At 40.0% G+C, this 14,644-nt stretch overlaps 1 protein-coding gene across 3 annotated transcripts in view; it reads right to left on the bottom strand.

Annotated features, from left to right (window-relative positions):
* The window catches only part of BLTP3B (bridge-like lipid transfer protein family member 3B), a 92,672-nt gene extending 82,638 nt beyond the window's left edge, over nucleotides 1-10,034 (bottom strand). For 2 of the 3 annotated variants that reach the window (XM_070370291.1, XM_005889589.3), the window contains exon 1: nucleotides 9,757-10,034. In XM_070370291.1, the coding sequence (XP_070226392.1) occupies nucleotides 9,757-9,800 (44 nt within the window). In that variant the 5' untranslated portion in view covers nucleotides 9,801-10,034. Of the gene's footprint in view, nucleotides 1-677; nucleotides 825-9,756 lie in introns of all 3 variants that reach the window. The other variant, XM_070370292.1, reaches the window with a different exon arrangement.
* Nucleotides 10,035-14,644: the final 4,610 nt, after the last annotated feature.

The following is a 14,644-nucleotide window of genomic DNA, read 5'->3' as shown; positions in this document are numbered from 1 at the left end:
ATTTAAGTGTATAAATTTACCAAGCATGAGAAGCATTCAAATATAAGTTTCTAGGTTTTTCATTGAGTCTAGACTGAAATATTTAGTGCTATTTCCATGAATCTGATTTTATAGCGTAACTATTTTCCCTGATTTTTAAAGGGCAGTAGGAGAGAGAAGAAAAGATTGGAGTGGGAGCCCTTACATTCTTCAAAATGAATCCTATTTTCACAGCTGTTCTTGAGAGTCATTCCAACATCTTTGATAAAAATTATAACCAACATTAAATACACAAAACTTTTAAGTTCTTCAGTGAATTGGTCAAAACATTCTCTTTACGAAAAAAGCCTTCATACCTTAATTACATTAGACTATAATGCCTAACCCATTAAAGAGCAGATAATGTTAACTACTATTTCCAAGTAGCTGACAATAAGTTATAAAACTCACTCATGCAACATCAGAAAGACCTGGTTATAACTTTAAGTGCATTGCCAAATCTTATATATTAGAAGACATTCTAAGAGAATTGCATGGGCCTATAGCTACATAGTTTAAAAAAAAAAAAAACATGAAATTGGTGTCTGACTAAAACAAGAAGAATTAGAAAATATTCTCAAAGTATCTTCATGTGGGCACAGGAAGTGCTTGCATTTACAGAGAGAGAAGAAAAAAAAAATGGGGAATAGAAGAATTACCTGAGGGCAGGAAATTCAGACAAAAGGTCCCTACTCCTGGTGAAAGCAAGTAGTCAGTTGCCAGGGTTTCTTAGACTCCTCTGGGACTCATTTGGGTGATTATGAAATTCACAGCACACCAATCTCCACCACAGCCAGCAGGGATCGCTGCAGGGAATGGGTACACAGGGGACACAGAAGGGAGCAAGTTTAAGGGAAGGAAGAGGAAAGGAATGATATGATAAAAATATTCAGCTGTGAGTCACTTTAAAGAAAATACAGTTGTATTTCACACTGGATTAACTATAGGCAAATGCTGATTAAAATCTAAGATAAATTAATCATTTAGGATTTTCTTCATTCTCTCTACCACTGGTAGCACTACTACTCTATTAAATCAGTATGTTTTTAATTTTATATTAAAAATAATATTTAACAAAAATGAGATAGCTATGCTATACAAACATTACACAAAGACTGAACTAAATAATATTAAATGAAACCAAATAGGATAAGCACTCTAAAAGACAAGCAACCTACAAACTGTCAAAATTTTAACTGCCCAAGGCCCAGTTAAAACTATAATCCTCATTTCATTTCATAAAGAATACTAAAGAGTAAAGTCACCTATGAAAAATAACCCACAAACATCAAGATTGTAATATCGCTAAAAATGTATCCAGCTTTATAAATACATGGATTTATGACCTATGTGTTCCATGACGGCTGATGTATAAATTTACAATAGTATAAATCTATTTCTCCAGTCAGCTAAAAATGTTTCTGAACAACTACCCTGTACCACAGTACTGTGGCAGATGCTAAAGATACAATGGAGAACCACACAAGCACAGTCACTGCCCTCAGAATTCAAAGCCTATCAGGGTTATTCTGCCCTTAAAGAGATGACAGTGTATGGAACTAATAAACAAGAAGCTTTTGTTCTAAAATAAATAAAAAACAGTAGAGGAAAACACCACAATGTTATAATAACAGTGGCAGAAAAGAAGTCACAGATTCCTCTCTTAATGGTACTTTTGGGTAGAAAAAAGAGTACATACAGCTAAAAGTGTCTTAAAGGATAGACTAATATAGAGGTTCAAAATTTTTATACAACATGCTTTTTGGCTGAGAGAAGTCTCAAAATAAGTCAATGAATTATGAGACAGACCAATAACAAGTATAATGCCTAAAAAAAAATACATCCTGGATCATATTTGCTCAGCTCTTAATTTTGTTTTAATAATTTTGTCTTGATATGATACCTGCTCATATTTCACTCATGGAAATGGTGTCATAAACCTTGCGAAGTGAAGTGAAAGTTGCTCAGTCATGTCTGACTCTTTGCAACCCCATGGACTATACAGTCCATGAAATTCTCCAGGCCAGAATACCGGAGTGGTCAGCCTTTCCCTTCTCCAGGGGATCTTCCCAACCCAGGGATCAAACCCAGGTCTCCCGCATTGCAGGCAGATTCTTTACCAGCTGAGCCACAAGGGAAGCCCCATAAAGCTTGTAACTTACATCTGAGCTAATTAATATCAACTTGTAAATATCAATATTTAATAGAAATATTAAATTACTCATCTTAAGTAACATAGTATGCAAACTTTAAAACCTAAACTGCTAAGAGATCAACTTACTGAGGAAACATTTAGACTGGAAACTGCAGTATTAAGGCAAACTGTAATACTGCAAAAAAAATTATGCAAGTAAAAAGAAATGAATGGAGAAATTGTCCTTTCCAACTTTAAAGAACTGCTGAGTCAAAAGACTGTGTTTTCCGAGTTTCAAAGGACGGTAAGGTCAAATGATTCCCAAGTAATAAACGAATCTCCTAAGGGATATTGCAACAGGATGATAAAATACCATAAAGGAGTAATACAGGAAATGCTGAAAACTCAAAGAAAAGCGAACTGTTAGGTGCAAACTACAGCCTGAACAGGCAGCATAGAATAATCAAATTATGAAGGTGCTGGATCAGTGACTTAACTACTCAACACTACCTGTTAAATCTTAGCAAAGTCTAAAACTGCACTGTTTTAATAACTTCCTTCTAGGTGACCGGAACAAATACCTTCTGATTCTAGAATAACAGTATTACAATATCCAATAAACCACGCATTCAATCTCCTTTTCACCTGAAGTTCTCAAATCAATCTCCTGAAAGTAACTTTTCCAAGAATCAATATCTGGTTGTAGTTGTAAATTAATGTGAAAGAAACAGGCACCTTGCTCAATTTTAGATGCTTCTACGAAGTGTACTTAATAGAAGAAAAGAAAAATCCACCCCCTAAAATTCAACTCACAATTTACTTTTCTGTAATTATCTATTGGCTAAGCCAAAGGATGACCACACACAAAAAACACTGACATCACTGTTGCCAAACTATAAGAGGCACAGTCTAAATTAGCTTACAAATAAAGGGATCTCCATTTATATACTTAATAGACAACCAAATTAAGGTATCCAGAGCCAAACTCCAGATCTTTTTCCATAAACCTGCTCCTTCTGCATATCTTCTCCAACTTAATTAATAGCAACTCCATCTTCTCAGTTGCTTATGTCAAAGTCATCCATGACTGTTCTCCTTCTCAATCCATATTTTATCTATTGGCAAAACCTGTGGCTCTGCCTTCAAAATACATCCAAAACCTGACTATGTATCTCAACAACTTCACGGCATCCACCTAGCTCCATGCCAGTATTTTTTCTCATCTGGCTAGTTAACATTTTTCACTAGGCCCCTGATTCTTCCCCCGCCCTCCAATTATTTATTTCCCACTTGGCTGCAGAGTGATCAATGGTTCAAAGCCTTCCAGTGGCTTCCAGTCTCACTCAGGGTAAAAGCCAAAGTCACTACAAGGTCCCACAAGATCTGGCCCTTGATTTCTCTTTGATCTTACCTTCCTCTACTCACCTCAGTCCTCATTCCATTTCACCTATATTGGAGGCATTAATGTATTTGCCAAAAAAATGACAAGCTTCCTCTTCTGGATCTTTGCATTAGTTCGCACTCCCAATTTCAGCTCTCTCCTCAAATAACACCTTCTCAATTAAGCCTTCTCCATAACTGGATTTAAAATTGCAAAGTTTGTCCCCCCACCTCCGTGCACTTCCTACTCCCTTTCTCTTAGTTTTTTCAATAGCAGTGTACTTCACATTTAATTTAAATGTGAAAGTTAATTAATCTAATTACTCTCAGCTTTCTCTGATTAAAATGTAAGCTCCACTAAGGGCAAGGAGTTTGCCCCAACATTATGGACTAGTACCTGGTACAGAGAAGCACTCAGTAAATATACTATGAGGTACTCTAATCTCCCTTCATTTTGCCAGTCAGTCACAAGATCCTGCAAACACTCAACCTTTCCTAATCTCGTTAATAAATATTCCAAATAGTTAATCTTCTCAGGCCACTCTCCCTTTCTACTTATTTCTTCCGCTTTGTTTAGGGAGTATGTCTTGTTGAAACTGTCAAGAAGTTTCTTTTACCTCAATCCTTGGAGCTGGCCAGTATCCAGGCCTTTCCCAAGTCTGTTTCTCTAACCTTCTCATAAATTCTGTGGAATACTGATATCTTTCTACATTATTTTTCTACTTAATCTAATCTGAGCACCTCTATAGACTCTATGTTTCCACCCCAGAGAAATGTTCCTGAACCTTGGATTGCAAATCAAACTCATAACCATGTACCTTTCTTTAGTGATCATGTCCCTCTTTAATCAGGAATTCTTTATTAGCAGTCACCTCCTGGGATGAAATTCAATTTCAATTTCCCTAACATGGCAAATGAGGCCCTCCAAAACCTAATTTTGTTAGGTGCCTACTAAAGACACCAAATGGAGCAACAAGCCTGACTCTAAACAGTTCCCCACATGACCACATCTTTGCTATACAACCCCTTGCCATTGCTAATTGACCCGTGGATAAACAGAACTGGATCAAACAGATTCTCTCTCCCAGAAATCCGAAACTTCAACAGGAAAGACCAGACTGGGAGTTGTGAAAGATCAGACAGCACCCTAAAGTAGTGGTTCTCAACTGAGAGTTGTTGTACCTTCCAGGGGACATCTGGCAACATCTGGGGACCTGCTCTCATTGTCAAGGCTGCAGGAGTGCTACTGGCATCTAGTGGGTGGAGACCAGAGGTGCGGCTCAACATCCTACAATGCGCAGAGCAGCCTTTCACAAAAACAATCGTCTGGTTCAAATGTCAATAGTGCTGAAGTTCAAGTACTCTTCCAACTAGGCCCTAGGCACTGGCTGTTCCAGATTCTGTGACCCACACTAACAGCTTTCTATTACATTTCCTCTTTTAGCCTAAGTGAAACAGAGCAGGTTTTTGTTGTTTGCAGACAATATAATCTTGTTTTTTTTTTTTACAGTTTTTTTAATTGGAGTATAATTGCTCTACAATGTTGTGTTAGTTTCTGTTGACCAATGAAGTGAATCAGCTATGTGTGGGTGCTAACGTGCTTCAGTCGTGCCTGACTCTTTGTGACCCCATGGTCTGCAGCCCTCCTGGCTCAGCTGTCCATGGGATCCTCCAAGCAAGAATACTGGAGTAGGTTGCAACCTCTCCTGCACTGGCAGGTGGGTTCTCTACCACTAGCACTACCTGGAATCAGTTACATGTATACACATATCCCCTCCCTCTTGAAACTTCCTCCCACCCCTCCCCTCTTAGTCATTACCTGAGGACCAAGCGAAGCTCCCTGTGCTATACAGTATGTTCCCACTAGCTGCCTATTTAACACATGGTAGTATATTTATGACAGACAATATAATCTTAATTAGCCCAGTATCCTAGTCCAATAATCTGATATACATGTGTATACTTTAAATCAGTTTCTCAACCTCAAAATTATTGACATGTAGGTCAAATAATTCTTTTTCTGAGAGAGCATGCTGTCCACTATAGGATGTTTAGCAGCATTCCTGGCCTCTACCTGCTAGTTACAACCCCAGACCCAACTCTGCCGAGTCATGACAATCAAAACTGTCTCCAGACATTGCCAAATATCCTCTGAGGGGTCAAACACCCCTGTTTCATAACCACTGCTTAAAACCATACAAAGACTGTATTTAGGTGTAGTGTATGTCTTTGCAACACCCACTTGTACCTCCAGCATAATATGCCTTGAGCCAAAGGGGGAGCATTTGTATCTGAATCTTCCCCATCTCTTTTTATGTCCTGGCTTAAATGTACCCCATCTTCAAGCTTTTACTCCCTGCCCTTCACCTTTGCTGGAGCACATATGTACACATACCACAGTAACAGGTAATGAGGACTTGAGCTGAAAGGTAAGCTCCTGCTTTTATTTTCTTTCTTACACTTGTTCTAACTTTTCTTTAGAGCTTTCCATTTCCTTGTGAAAAAATACTCTCCTAGAGAACTCTCCAAAACATATTCTGTGACAGTTATAGTATAAAAGATCAGGGTAAAATCCCCTTCAAAGGCTTTTCCTGTTTCACTTCTATTAAAGTGTAACTACTCTGTAACTAATCTGCACATGTGTGCACACGAACACACACACACTCACTCACTCACTTGTCCTCTTCAGTTTCAGATCTGTTTCAAGTATACAAACTTTTTATTAACAATTAAAGAGATGCTTGGAATACAAACTAAACAACTAGATAGGGAATAAGTATACAGATTTACACTTCTCAAATAGTTCATCATTTGCTTTCAGCATTTGTTAATCTCTAAAGAATAATTCTCTTATCAGTTCAGTTCAGTTCAGTCGCTCAGTCGTGTCCGACTCTTTGCAACCCCATGGACTGCAATGTGTACGACTCTTTGCAACCCCAAGGACTGTAGCACACCAGGCTTCCTGTTCTTTCACCAACTCCCAGATCTTGCTTAAACTCACGTCCATCGAGTCGGTGATGTCATCCAACCATCTCATCCTCTGTTGTCCCCTTCTCCTCCTGCCTTCAATCTTTCCCAGCATCAGGGTCTTTTCCAAGGAGTCAGTTCTTTGCATCAGGTGCCAAATTACAGCTTCAACTTCAGCATCAGTCCTTCCAATGAATATTCAGGACTGATTACATTTAGGATTGACTGGTTTAATCTCCTTGCTGTCCAAGGGACTCTCAAGAGTCTTCTCCAACACCATAGTTCAAAAGCATCAATTCTTCGGTTCTCAGCTTTCTTAAGCCCTTGTATCTGAATAACACTGCTTTTAATCTTACAATTTCACCACACTTCAACCTCCAAGCTCGGAGTAAGCACTCTTTTTCTCCTGTTTGTTCCTACATTGTCTTCTTTATCTCTTAGATAAAGTGTCATTTTCATAGTCCTTTCTTTCCAGGATACCAAAGGTACCATATTTATTCAATTATTCAATTGTCCATTATTTCCTAAAACCACAGGAAAATTGGCCATGCCCAATATCTGTGATAATATTGGTGGCTTAAAAAAAAAAAAAAAAAGTATGAAGCACAGTCAATTCATTGTTGCCATTCATGCATTCATTCAAAAAATAGTCATTGAGTACCTACATTATTCTAGACTCAAAAAAAAAAAAAAAACCTGCTCTCTTGGAGTTTACACTCAGTACAGAAGACAAATGAACTGCAAATAAACAAGTACATCTTATTACAGATGAGAATGAGTGCTACAGAGAAAAGAGTGGTCAGGTAAGCCCTCCATTAACAAACTATCATGAGTTCGATTCACTAGCCATAAGAAATGTCTATTATCAGAAGATAATATGTTCTGAGTATTTCCAATCAAACAGTGTTCCAGATGGTTAGATCAGTATAGTGACATCTTTATTACTGAATAATCTATAAAATTAAGTTTGACCTAGATAATTTCAGAAGTTCATCACTACCTGAGTAACAGTAAATTATCACAACACCCACCTTGTTTCTTCTATTGTCATCCTTTATATTTATAAATAACTGTATTGCTCTTAGGAGATGACAGCAACAGTAAGGTTAATAACAGTAAGGTTAATAACAGCAGTAAGGTTAATATCTTAACCAAGAGGATGAATTCGATACTCTTCAGTCACTTGACTTAAGGAAGTTTTGAAACATGAATTAACTGAAAACTTAAGTGCTTCAAAAACACATCTCAAAAAAATCATTAGTTAACAGTGCAGTTATTAGAAATCATACAGATTAAAAAAGTAATCCTCTATATGCATAACTGACTCACTATGTTGTATACCTGAAACTGCTGCTGCTGCTGCTGCTGCTGCTAAGTCACTTCAGTCATGTCCGACTCTGTGCGACCCCATAGACGGCAGCCCACCAGGCAAGAACACTGGAGTGGGTTGCCATTTCCTTCTCCAATGCATGAAAGTGAAAAGTGAAAGTGAAGCTGCTCAGTCCTGTCCGACTCTTAGCGACCCCATGGACTGAAGCCTACCAGGCTCCTCCATCCATGGGATTTTCCAGGGAAGAGTACTGGAGTGGGGTGCCATTGCCTTCTCCGATACCTGAAACTAACACATGGTAAATCTATACTCTATTATAAAAAAAAAAAGAGTAATTCTCAAGATTCAATTCTGAATATGTCTGTTTTGTGAAGTAAACCATTACCTTTACAACTGATTTGTAAGAGTCCTCATCAACGGGAGTTCTATAAGATAATTAAACTCTAATGTCCTAAGGTTCTTAATGACTGAACAAACTTTTCTCCTGTGCATCTAAAATGGAACTAGCTATGTAAATACTGTCATCCTCGGGAGAGTGAGAAAATAGAAATTCAAATCATTTTCTGTAGGTGCAAATTTTCTTGTGAACTGAGTATGAGAAAGGCTGGAGGACATCTGACAAGTCAGATCTTACTTAAATCATACAAAATAATGATAACATCTTCCAAAATGAAGTAATTCATTATTGGATCATATGGACAATTTCAAAAGAAAATTTCCAATTAGTGATACCATTAAGAAATGTATAATCATCAGTGTTTCTATACTTGGTTACTTTAAAAAAATACCTTTATCTTATTCAATGTTATAAGTGAGGAAAATATTTGCTGAATCACAGAAATAATAATTTTGCTCTCCAGCATACTACCTGTGGTATACAACGATTTGGACAACCAAGAGCTCTCTTTACTAGGAAAGTATATCATCACACCCAAGTGTTTTCCTAAAATCAGTTAAAAGTAATCTTTAGCTTACAAATAACAGAGGAAAGGGTCATAATCACGCATTCCGAATTCGCTGTTAACAACTTGGAAACAAGATCCTACATTTAGCCTGTGTTTTGAGACAAATATGGAAAAGTCAGGGGCAGTAACAAACTGCCAGCTTTACTGAGTCATGATTCTGACTAAAACCGCCTTATGAAATGGAAAGGCTGACAAGTCTTGGGTTTGTTACCACAGATGTTGACTCCCTGAATTTATGGATCTTAGATTTAAAAAAATAGTAATAAACTCTGTACGAATGATGTGGGGCTAAAACGACTCCAGAAAAAAACTTGCCAAAGTTGGTAACTCTAATTATTTACCTAAAACAAATCCTAACTGTGCAAACAGGCACACCCTCTAATGCACAGACTGGGAACGGCGAGGCAGGGTGAATTCAGAACAATAACAAGGTTAACATTTCAGTGAGAAGACAAGGCTCAGCCCTAAGAGTCCACACTGCGCTAGACGCCCTGGGTTAACGGAACCGCTCATCTCCGAATGGAGGCGAGCAGACACCGAGCACCTGGGCGGCGCCAGACCATCTCCAGTCTCCGCGCAGGACCGCCCGAGAGGGTCCTCCCGACGCCCCCCAGACGCCGCGTCGGGGATGATCCCAGCCATCAGTCTCTCCCTGCCACCCAACACGCTCCTCCGCGAGCCGATCGGGGGAGAAAATCCATCTAGGGGCGCCGTCCAGGGGCGAACCTGTCTGTGGGCGACCCGGACCGGGGACGACCCCATGCAGGCGCTGACTCGCGAGGCCAGCCCTGAGTGCAGGGGCCAAGGGAGATCAGGGGCCGCGACCTCTGCCCCTCTGGAGCAGGGAGTCCAAGGGTCGCCTCCGGCTAGGCTGCCAGTCCCCGCCGCCCCTGAAGCCGCGGGTTGCCTCCGGTACCCTGCTAGGGCGGAGGCGGGCTTGTGCCCACGCTCGAGGCTCTAACCTGGAAAGGTGCTTCAGGATCTGTTTCTTGATGAGCCCAGCCATGGTGCCGAGGCGGGAGGCGCCGCGCTCTCTCTCCGTTCTTCACTGCCTCCTCTCCTCGAGGCCGTCTCCTCTTTGTCCGGATTCACCCGGCCGGAGGAGAGGCTCCTGAGCACTCACGCCCGGGACAGACCCGAGGCCCCGGCCGAGGCCACAGCCGCCACCGCTGCCGCCAAGGACCCGAAGCATTGCGCTCAGGCAGCCGCGGCCGCCGCCGGCGCCATCTTGGCTGCAACATCACCTAAGAGACCTGGGGGAGGGCCGGGGAGCCGCGGGCGCGAGGCGGGGCGGGGCGGCGCGAGGCGGGGCGGGGCAACGCGGGCTCGGGAGGTTTGACGTCCCGCTTCTCTTGCAGGGTCTCGGGTCCGGGGTCCTACCTGTTCCTGACTCTCTTGAATGGTTTGACTCCCAACCCCAGAGCCTTCTGGGTTTTAGACCTCCATCCTCAGGCTCTAGTGTCCTTCACTGAGTGCTTCGTCCATATCTCACTTTTCTTTTTCATTTGCCTGTCAGAATTCACTCCACAAAGTGCTGGTTGCTTTGCTTTCTTTACTTACTCAGTTTTCTTGATATTCTTCTTTGCTTAGATATTCTGTGTTACCCTGGCCAAATGCTATAATTTGATGTTTCCTCTAGAAATTCTAAGGAAAGTGAAAGTTGTTACGATGTGTTAATAGAGTCCAGGACCAGGACGTTAGAAGGCTAAATTCTAGTTTTGGCTCTAGTATTTTCTAGTTATATTAACCTGGAGAAAATAATTTCTTACTTTTAGCCTCAGTTTAATTATCTATACAATAGGTTAATATCAGCCTTACCCAACTCACTAGGTTGCTGTATCTAGAGAAATAAAGGTGTAAATTTTCACTTTAAAATTTCTATGAAAAGGAAGGAAATAGTTGAAATCAGGGAGAACTATTACAGCTCTGCACCTTCACTCGACCCAGCCCCAAACCAACACTTTAAGAGATGAAAATGACCATCCAGTGACATCTGAAAAGGGAGGGGGGAGATTACACTACCTCTGAGGGATGTATCAGAAAAGTCTGTGGGAGTGTATGGGAATGGCAAGGGGATAGTTTACATATAGTCCTGACCCTTTTAAAGCAAGGGAAAGCAGATATTTGTGGATTGACTTTACTCAATTTACTCACTTATAATGCACTAAAAATAAGGGACTATTCAAGTAACTAGGTAGCCTGAACGAAAACAAACTTTTCCTGTCATCAAGAAGTTAATTAACAGCCTCAGATGAAAGATAAATTCCTACGCTAAGACCTTGAGCTCTGTAATTAGACTCTTGTTCAAAGGCTGACTTGGCCACTTTGTAGGCAGAGTGTAAACTTGAGCACCTTATTTCAATCTCAGCCTCAGTACCTCATCTATTGGAGATAAAAGTATCTCACAATTTTGTGAGGATTAAATGCATATACAGTGTTCAACAAAGTACCTAGCATATGTCAAGCTCTTAATGCTATTATTATCCTTGCCATATTGGAAACAGAAGAAAAAGGTCATGAAAACACAAAGGATGGAGTGATTCTATCTTGTTTAGTCAGAGATGGGATTTTAGTGGAGATGGTATTTCAAGGGTGAGAATGTCAGCTTAATGTTAAATGAACTGGCTCCAAAGTCAGACTTGGATTTGAAACTTCACTCTATCAGCTGAGCCACAAGGGAAGCCCAAGAATACTGGAGTGGGTAGCCTTTCCCTTCTCCAGTGGATCTTCCCAACCCAGGAACCAAACCAGGATCTCCTGCATTGCAGGCAGATTCTTTACTGACTGAGCTATCAGGGAAGCCCTAACATTAAATGAATGGGCTCCAAAGTCAGCCTTGTATTTGAAACTTCACTCTGTGGATTTTTAGCTTTGTAATGGTAGGGAAAGTACTGAACTTCTCCAGCCCTGTGGTATTATTTACCTTCATGAGGTTGTTGTGAGGATTAACTAAGCTAATGCAGGTTAAATACTTAGAAAGTGCCAGACACAACAGAATGTTGGCTATCATTACTAACTCACTAGGATGTTTCAAGTAGGTGGAACATAATTATGAAAAAGGACAGAAGTGTCAAAGTCCATGACTTCTAAATGGCAAGTAATCTAATATGCTGGAACAACATGAGAATTCCTTTTCAAAGTAAGAACTATTAAAGAATACTTCAGGTTCATAAATGCAGTTACAATATCTTTTTCTTTAGAAAACACATGGCAGTAATTTCAACTTGAATCTCCTTTAACTGAGAGAACACCTATCATAAACCCACCATAAATTCTATGGTTTATATTTACATTTTTGTTCATTGCTACTTAATTTTCAAAAAGTTAAAAACATGACTGTCATATAAATATATAATAAATGTGCATCAAAAATTTAACTCACATTAATGCAGGAACCAGCAAGATAGGATATAAAGTTAGTTCACTCATTAATGCAACTGAAATATTTGCACATGTTCCGTATGTATATCAGAGTGATATTTTTAACCCTTTTAAAATTACACACTGCCAAAATACACATGTATTTGATGTGTAATACATGTGAAAAGTAATAGTCACAGGCTTGAGATTATGTGTACTAAAACCTGGAGGGGTGGGAAGAGAGATCGCATGGTGTGAAGGTGAGTGCAGTCAGAGCTTTTACTGAACAGTCTGTGCTGAAGTTGGCTCAACTTCATACCCAGCCAGTTCATGCTGGCTCATGAACCAGTTGTGCATGTCTCTTTCCAACTGTGTGTTCCAGTGTTTGGTAACTTCAGGAAAACTTGTAATCAGCCATTGTAACAGTATTTTCATTGTATAAAATGGTAAACACTAAAATCAGGACTTTTTCCCCTGGAGATCCAGTTGTTAAATATTTACCAGCAGACAATGTAGGATGGGTGGAAGGGAGATGAGATTGCAAATGCTTGGACATTACTTCATAGTCAGTGTCAAGCCTTAGAAAACTATGGTGATTGAATGTGGGAAATATGATAAGATCTCTGATATAGAAAAATATTTCTGATAATCATACTGGCAGTATAGAGGACAGAACATATTGAGAAGAGAATGGAAATAGGAACCTTGAGAAGCTTGTAACATTACTATTTCTGGTGAAAGATGAAGCAGTATCAGTAGAGGCAAACAAACAACCAGAAAAAAAAAAAAAAAAAAAAATTCCAGGATTAAGTGAAGGATTGCAGTTGAAGGTAATTGAGGCTTCTAGTTTGAGGCACTAGGTAGATACTGGGACATACCACTAATTGAGACAAGTAATAGAGGTGGAACAAGCAGTTTTGGAGATAAAATTGTTTTGAATGTTACCTTTAAGGTTATTTCACGCTGTCTGGATAGAAACATTCAGGTTGCAATTTGGGGTGGAAGTTCTTCTTTAGGATTTATTCAAGGATAGCTGAAGCCAAGAACAAAAATAATCTTGATCCGGGATCAGAGAAAAATGAAGGAAAGCAAAAAGAAAAGCTTAAGTGAGAAAGGGCTTAAAACCAGTAGAGATAGAATGGAAAGAGCCTATTTTAAAAGATGAGAGGTGAATAGAAATGGTGACCACTCTATAATGTAAGATTGATAAAATATTTTTTACATGAGGGAGGCTATCGATTTAATATTGTTAGAAAATTGATTACTAAAATTGGATACAACTAAATTTGAAGTTTCAATGACTTTTTTTACAAAGAATTATAGACACCTGTAGAGTGCCTGAGGTGTTGGAGAAGACTTCTCAGAGTCCCTTGGACTGCAAGGAGATCCAACCAGTCCATCCTAAAGGAGATCAATCCTGGGTGTTCATTGTAGGGACTGACTTTGAAGCTGAAACTCCAATACTTTGGCCACCTGATGAGAAAAGCTGACTCATTTGAAAAGACCCGGATGCTGGCAAAGATTGAGGGCAGGAGGAGAAGGGGACGACAGAAGATGAGATGGTTGGATGGCATCACCGACTCGATGAACATGGGTTTGGGTGGACTCCGGGAGTTGGTGATGGACAGAGAGGCCTGGCTGCTGCGGTTCATGGAGTCACAAAGAGTCGGACACGACTGAGCGACTGAACTGAACTGAGAGTGCCTGACTTTGAAAAGTTTGCCATGGCAAAGGCAATAGGATGATCATAAAATAAAAGGATGATGATGGCAATGACAATGATGATTACTACTACCAGGTACTTGACTTTTATCATTTACTCTTCATAAAACAATTCTGCAAGGGGAAATTATTATAGTACTCCATTTTACAGATGAGGAAACTAAGGTGTAGAGAGGTTAACTAACCTGTCCAACACATGTAGTGGCAGAATGAGGATTTGACCCAAGAGTTTGAAAGAAGAAACAGCACTCTTAACCACTATCTTTGGTTTCAGTAATAGGACCTACTTCAAAAGATTAAATTAAGATTAAAGATTAAATTAACTTCAAGATTAAGAAATACACCCAAAACCCAAAATTTAACCACATGCATTAAATGTTGTGTAAGTATTAACCCTTATCTTCATCACCCAAGGTTACACAGCCATTTTGTGGCAGGGTCCGGATTCCAATTTAAAATTAATTCTCTTAACCAATACGATACTGTGGAGTGAGCTCAAGTCATCACGGGAACACACAGGAGGAATACCTAATTTTAGGAAGGGGAACGGGGAGGGAGTGTGTCAGGTGTCGAGAAGCTTTTTTCGGTAAGACACAAAGCTCGGTCCAGAAGAGCAAGCGGAGAGGGAAGAGTGTGAGTAAAACAGCGAGGCGGTTGACGGAACAGCGTATTTGTAACAAGGTGACTGGCTCCAACACTCGGAAGCAGTGGCGCATGATGAAGCTGAAGAGTCTTCATACCCAATTCCATGCTGCGTACGGGTTTACA

The sequence above is a fragment of the Bos mutus genome, chromosome 5 (assembly GCF_027580195.1).
Source record: "Bos mutus isolate GX-2022 chromosome 5, NWIPB_WYAK_1.1, whole genome shotgun sequence".
In the NCBI taxonomy this organism is placed as follows: domain Eukaryota; kingdom Metazoa; phylum Chordata; class Mammalia; order Artiodactyla; family Bovidae; genus Bos; species Bos mutus.
Note: the sequence above shows the minus strand (reverse complement) of the source record. Positions and strands in the feature narration are given on the sequence as shown.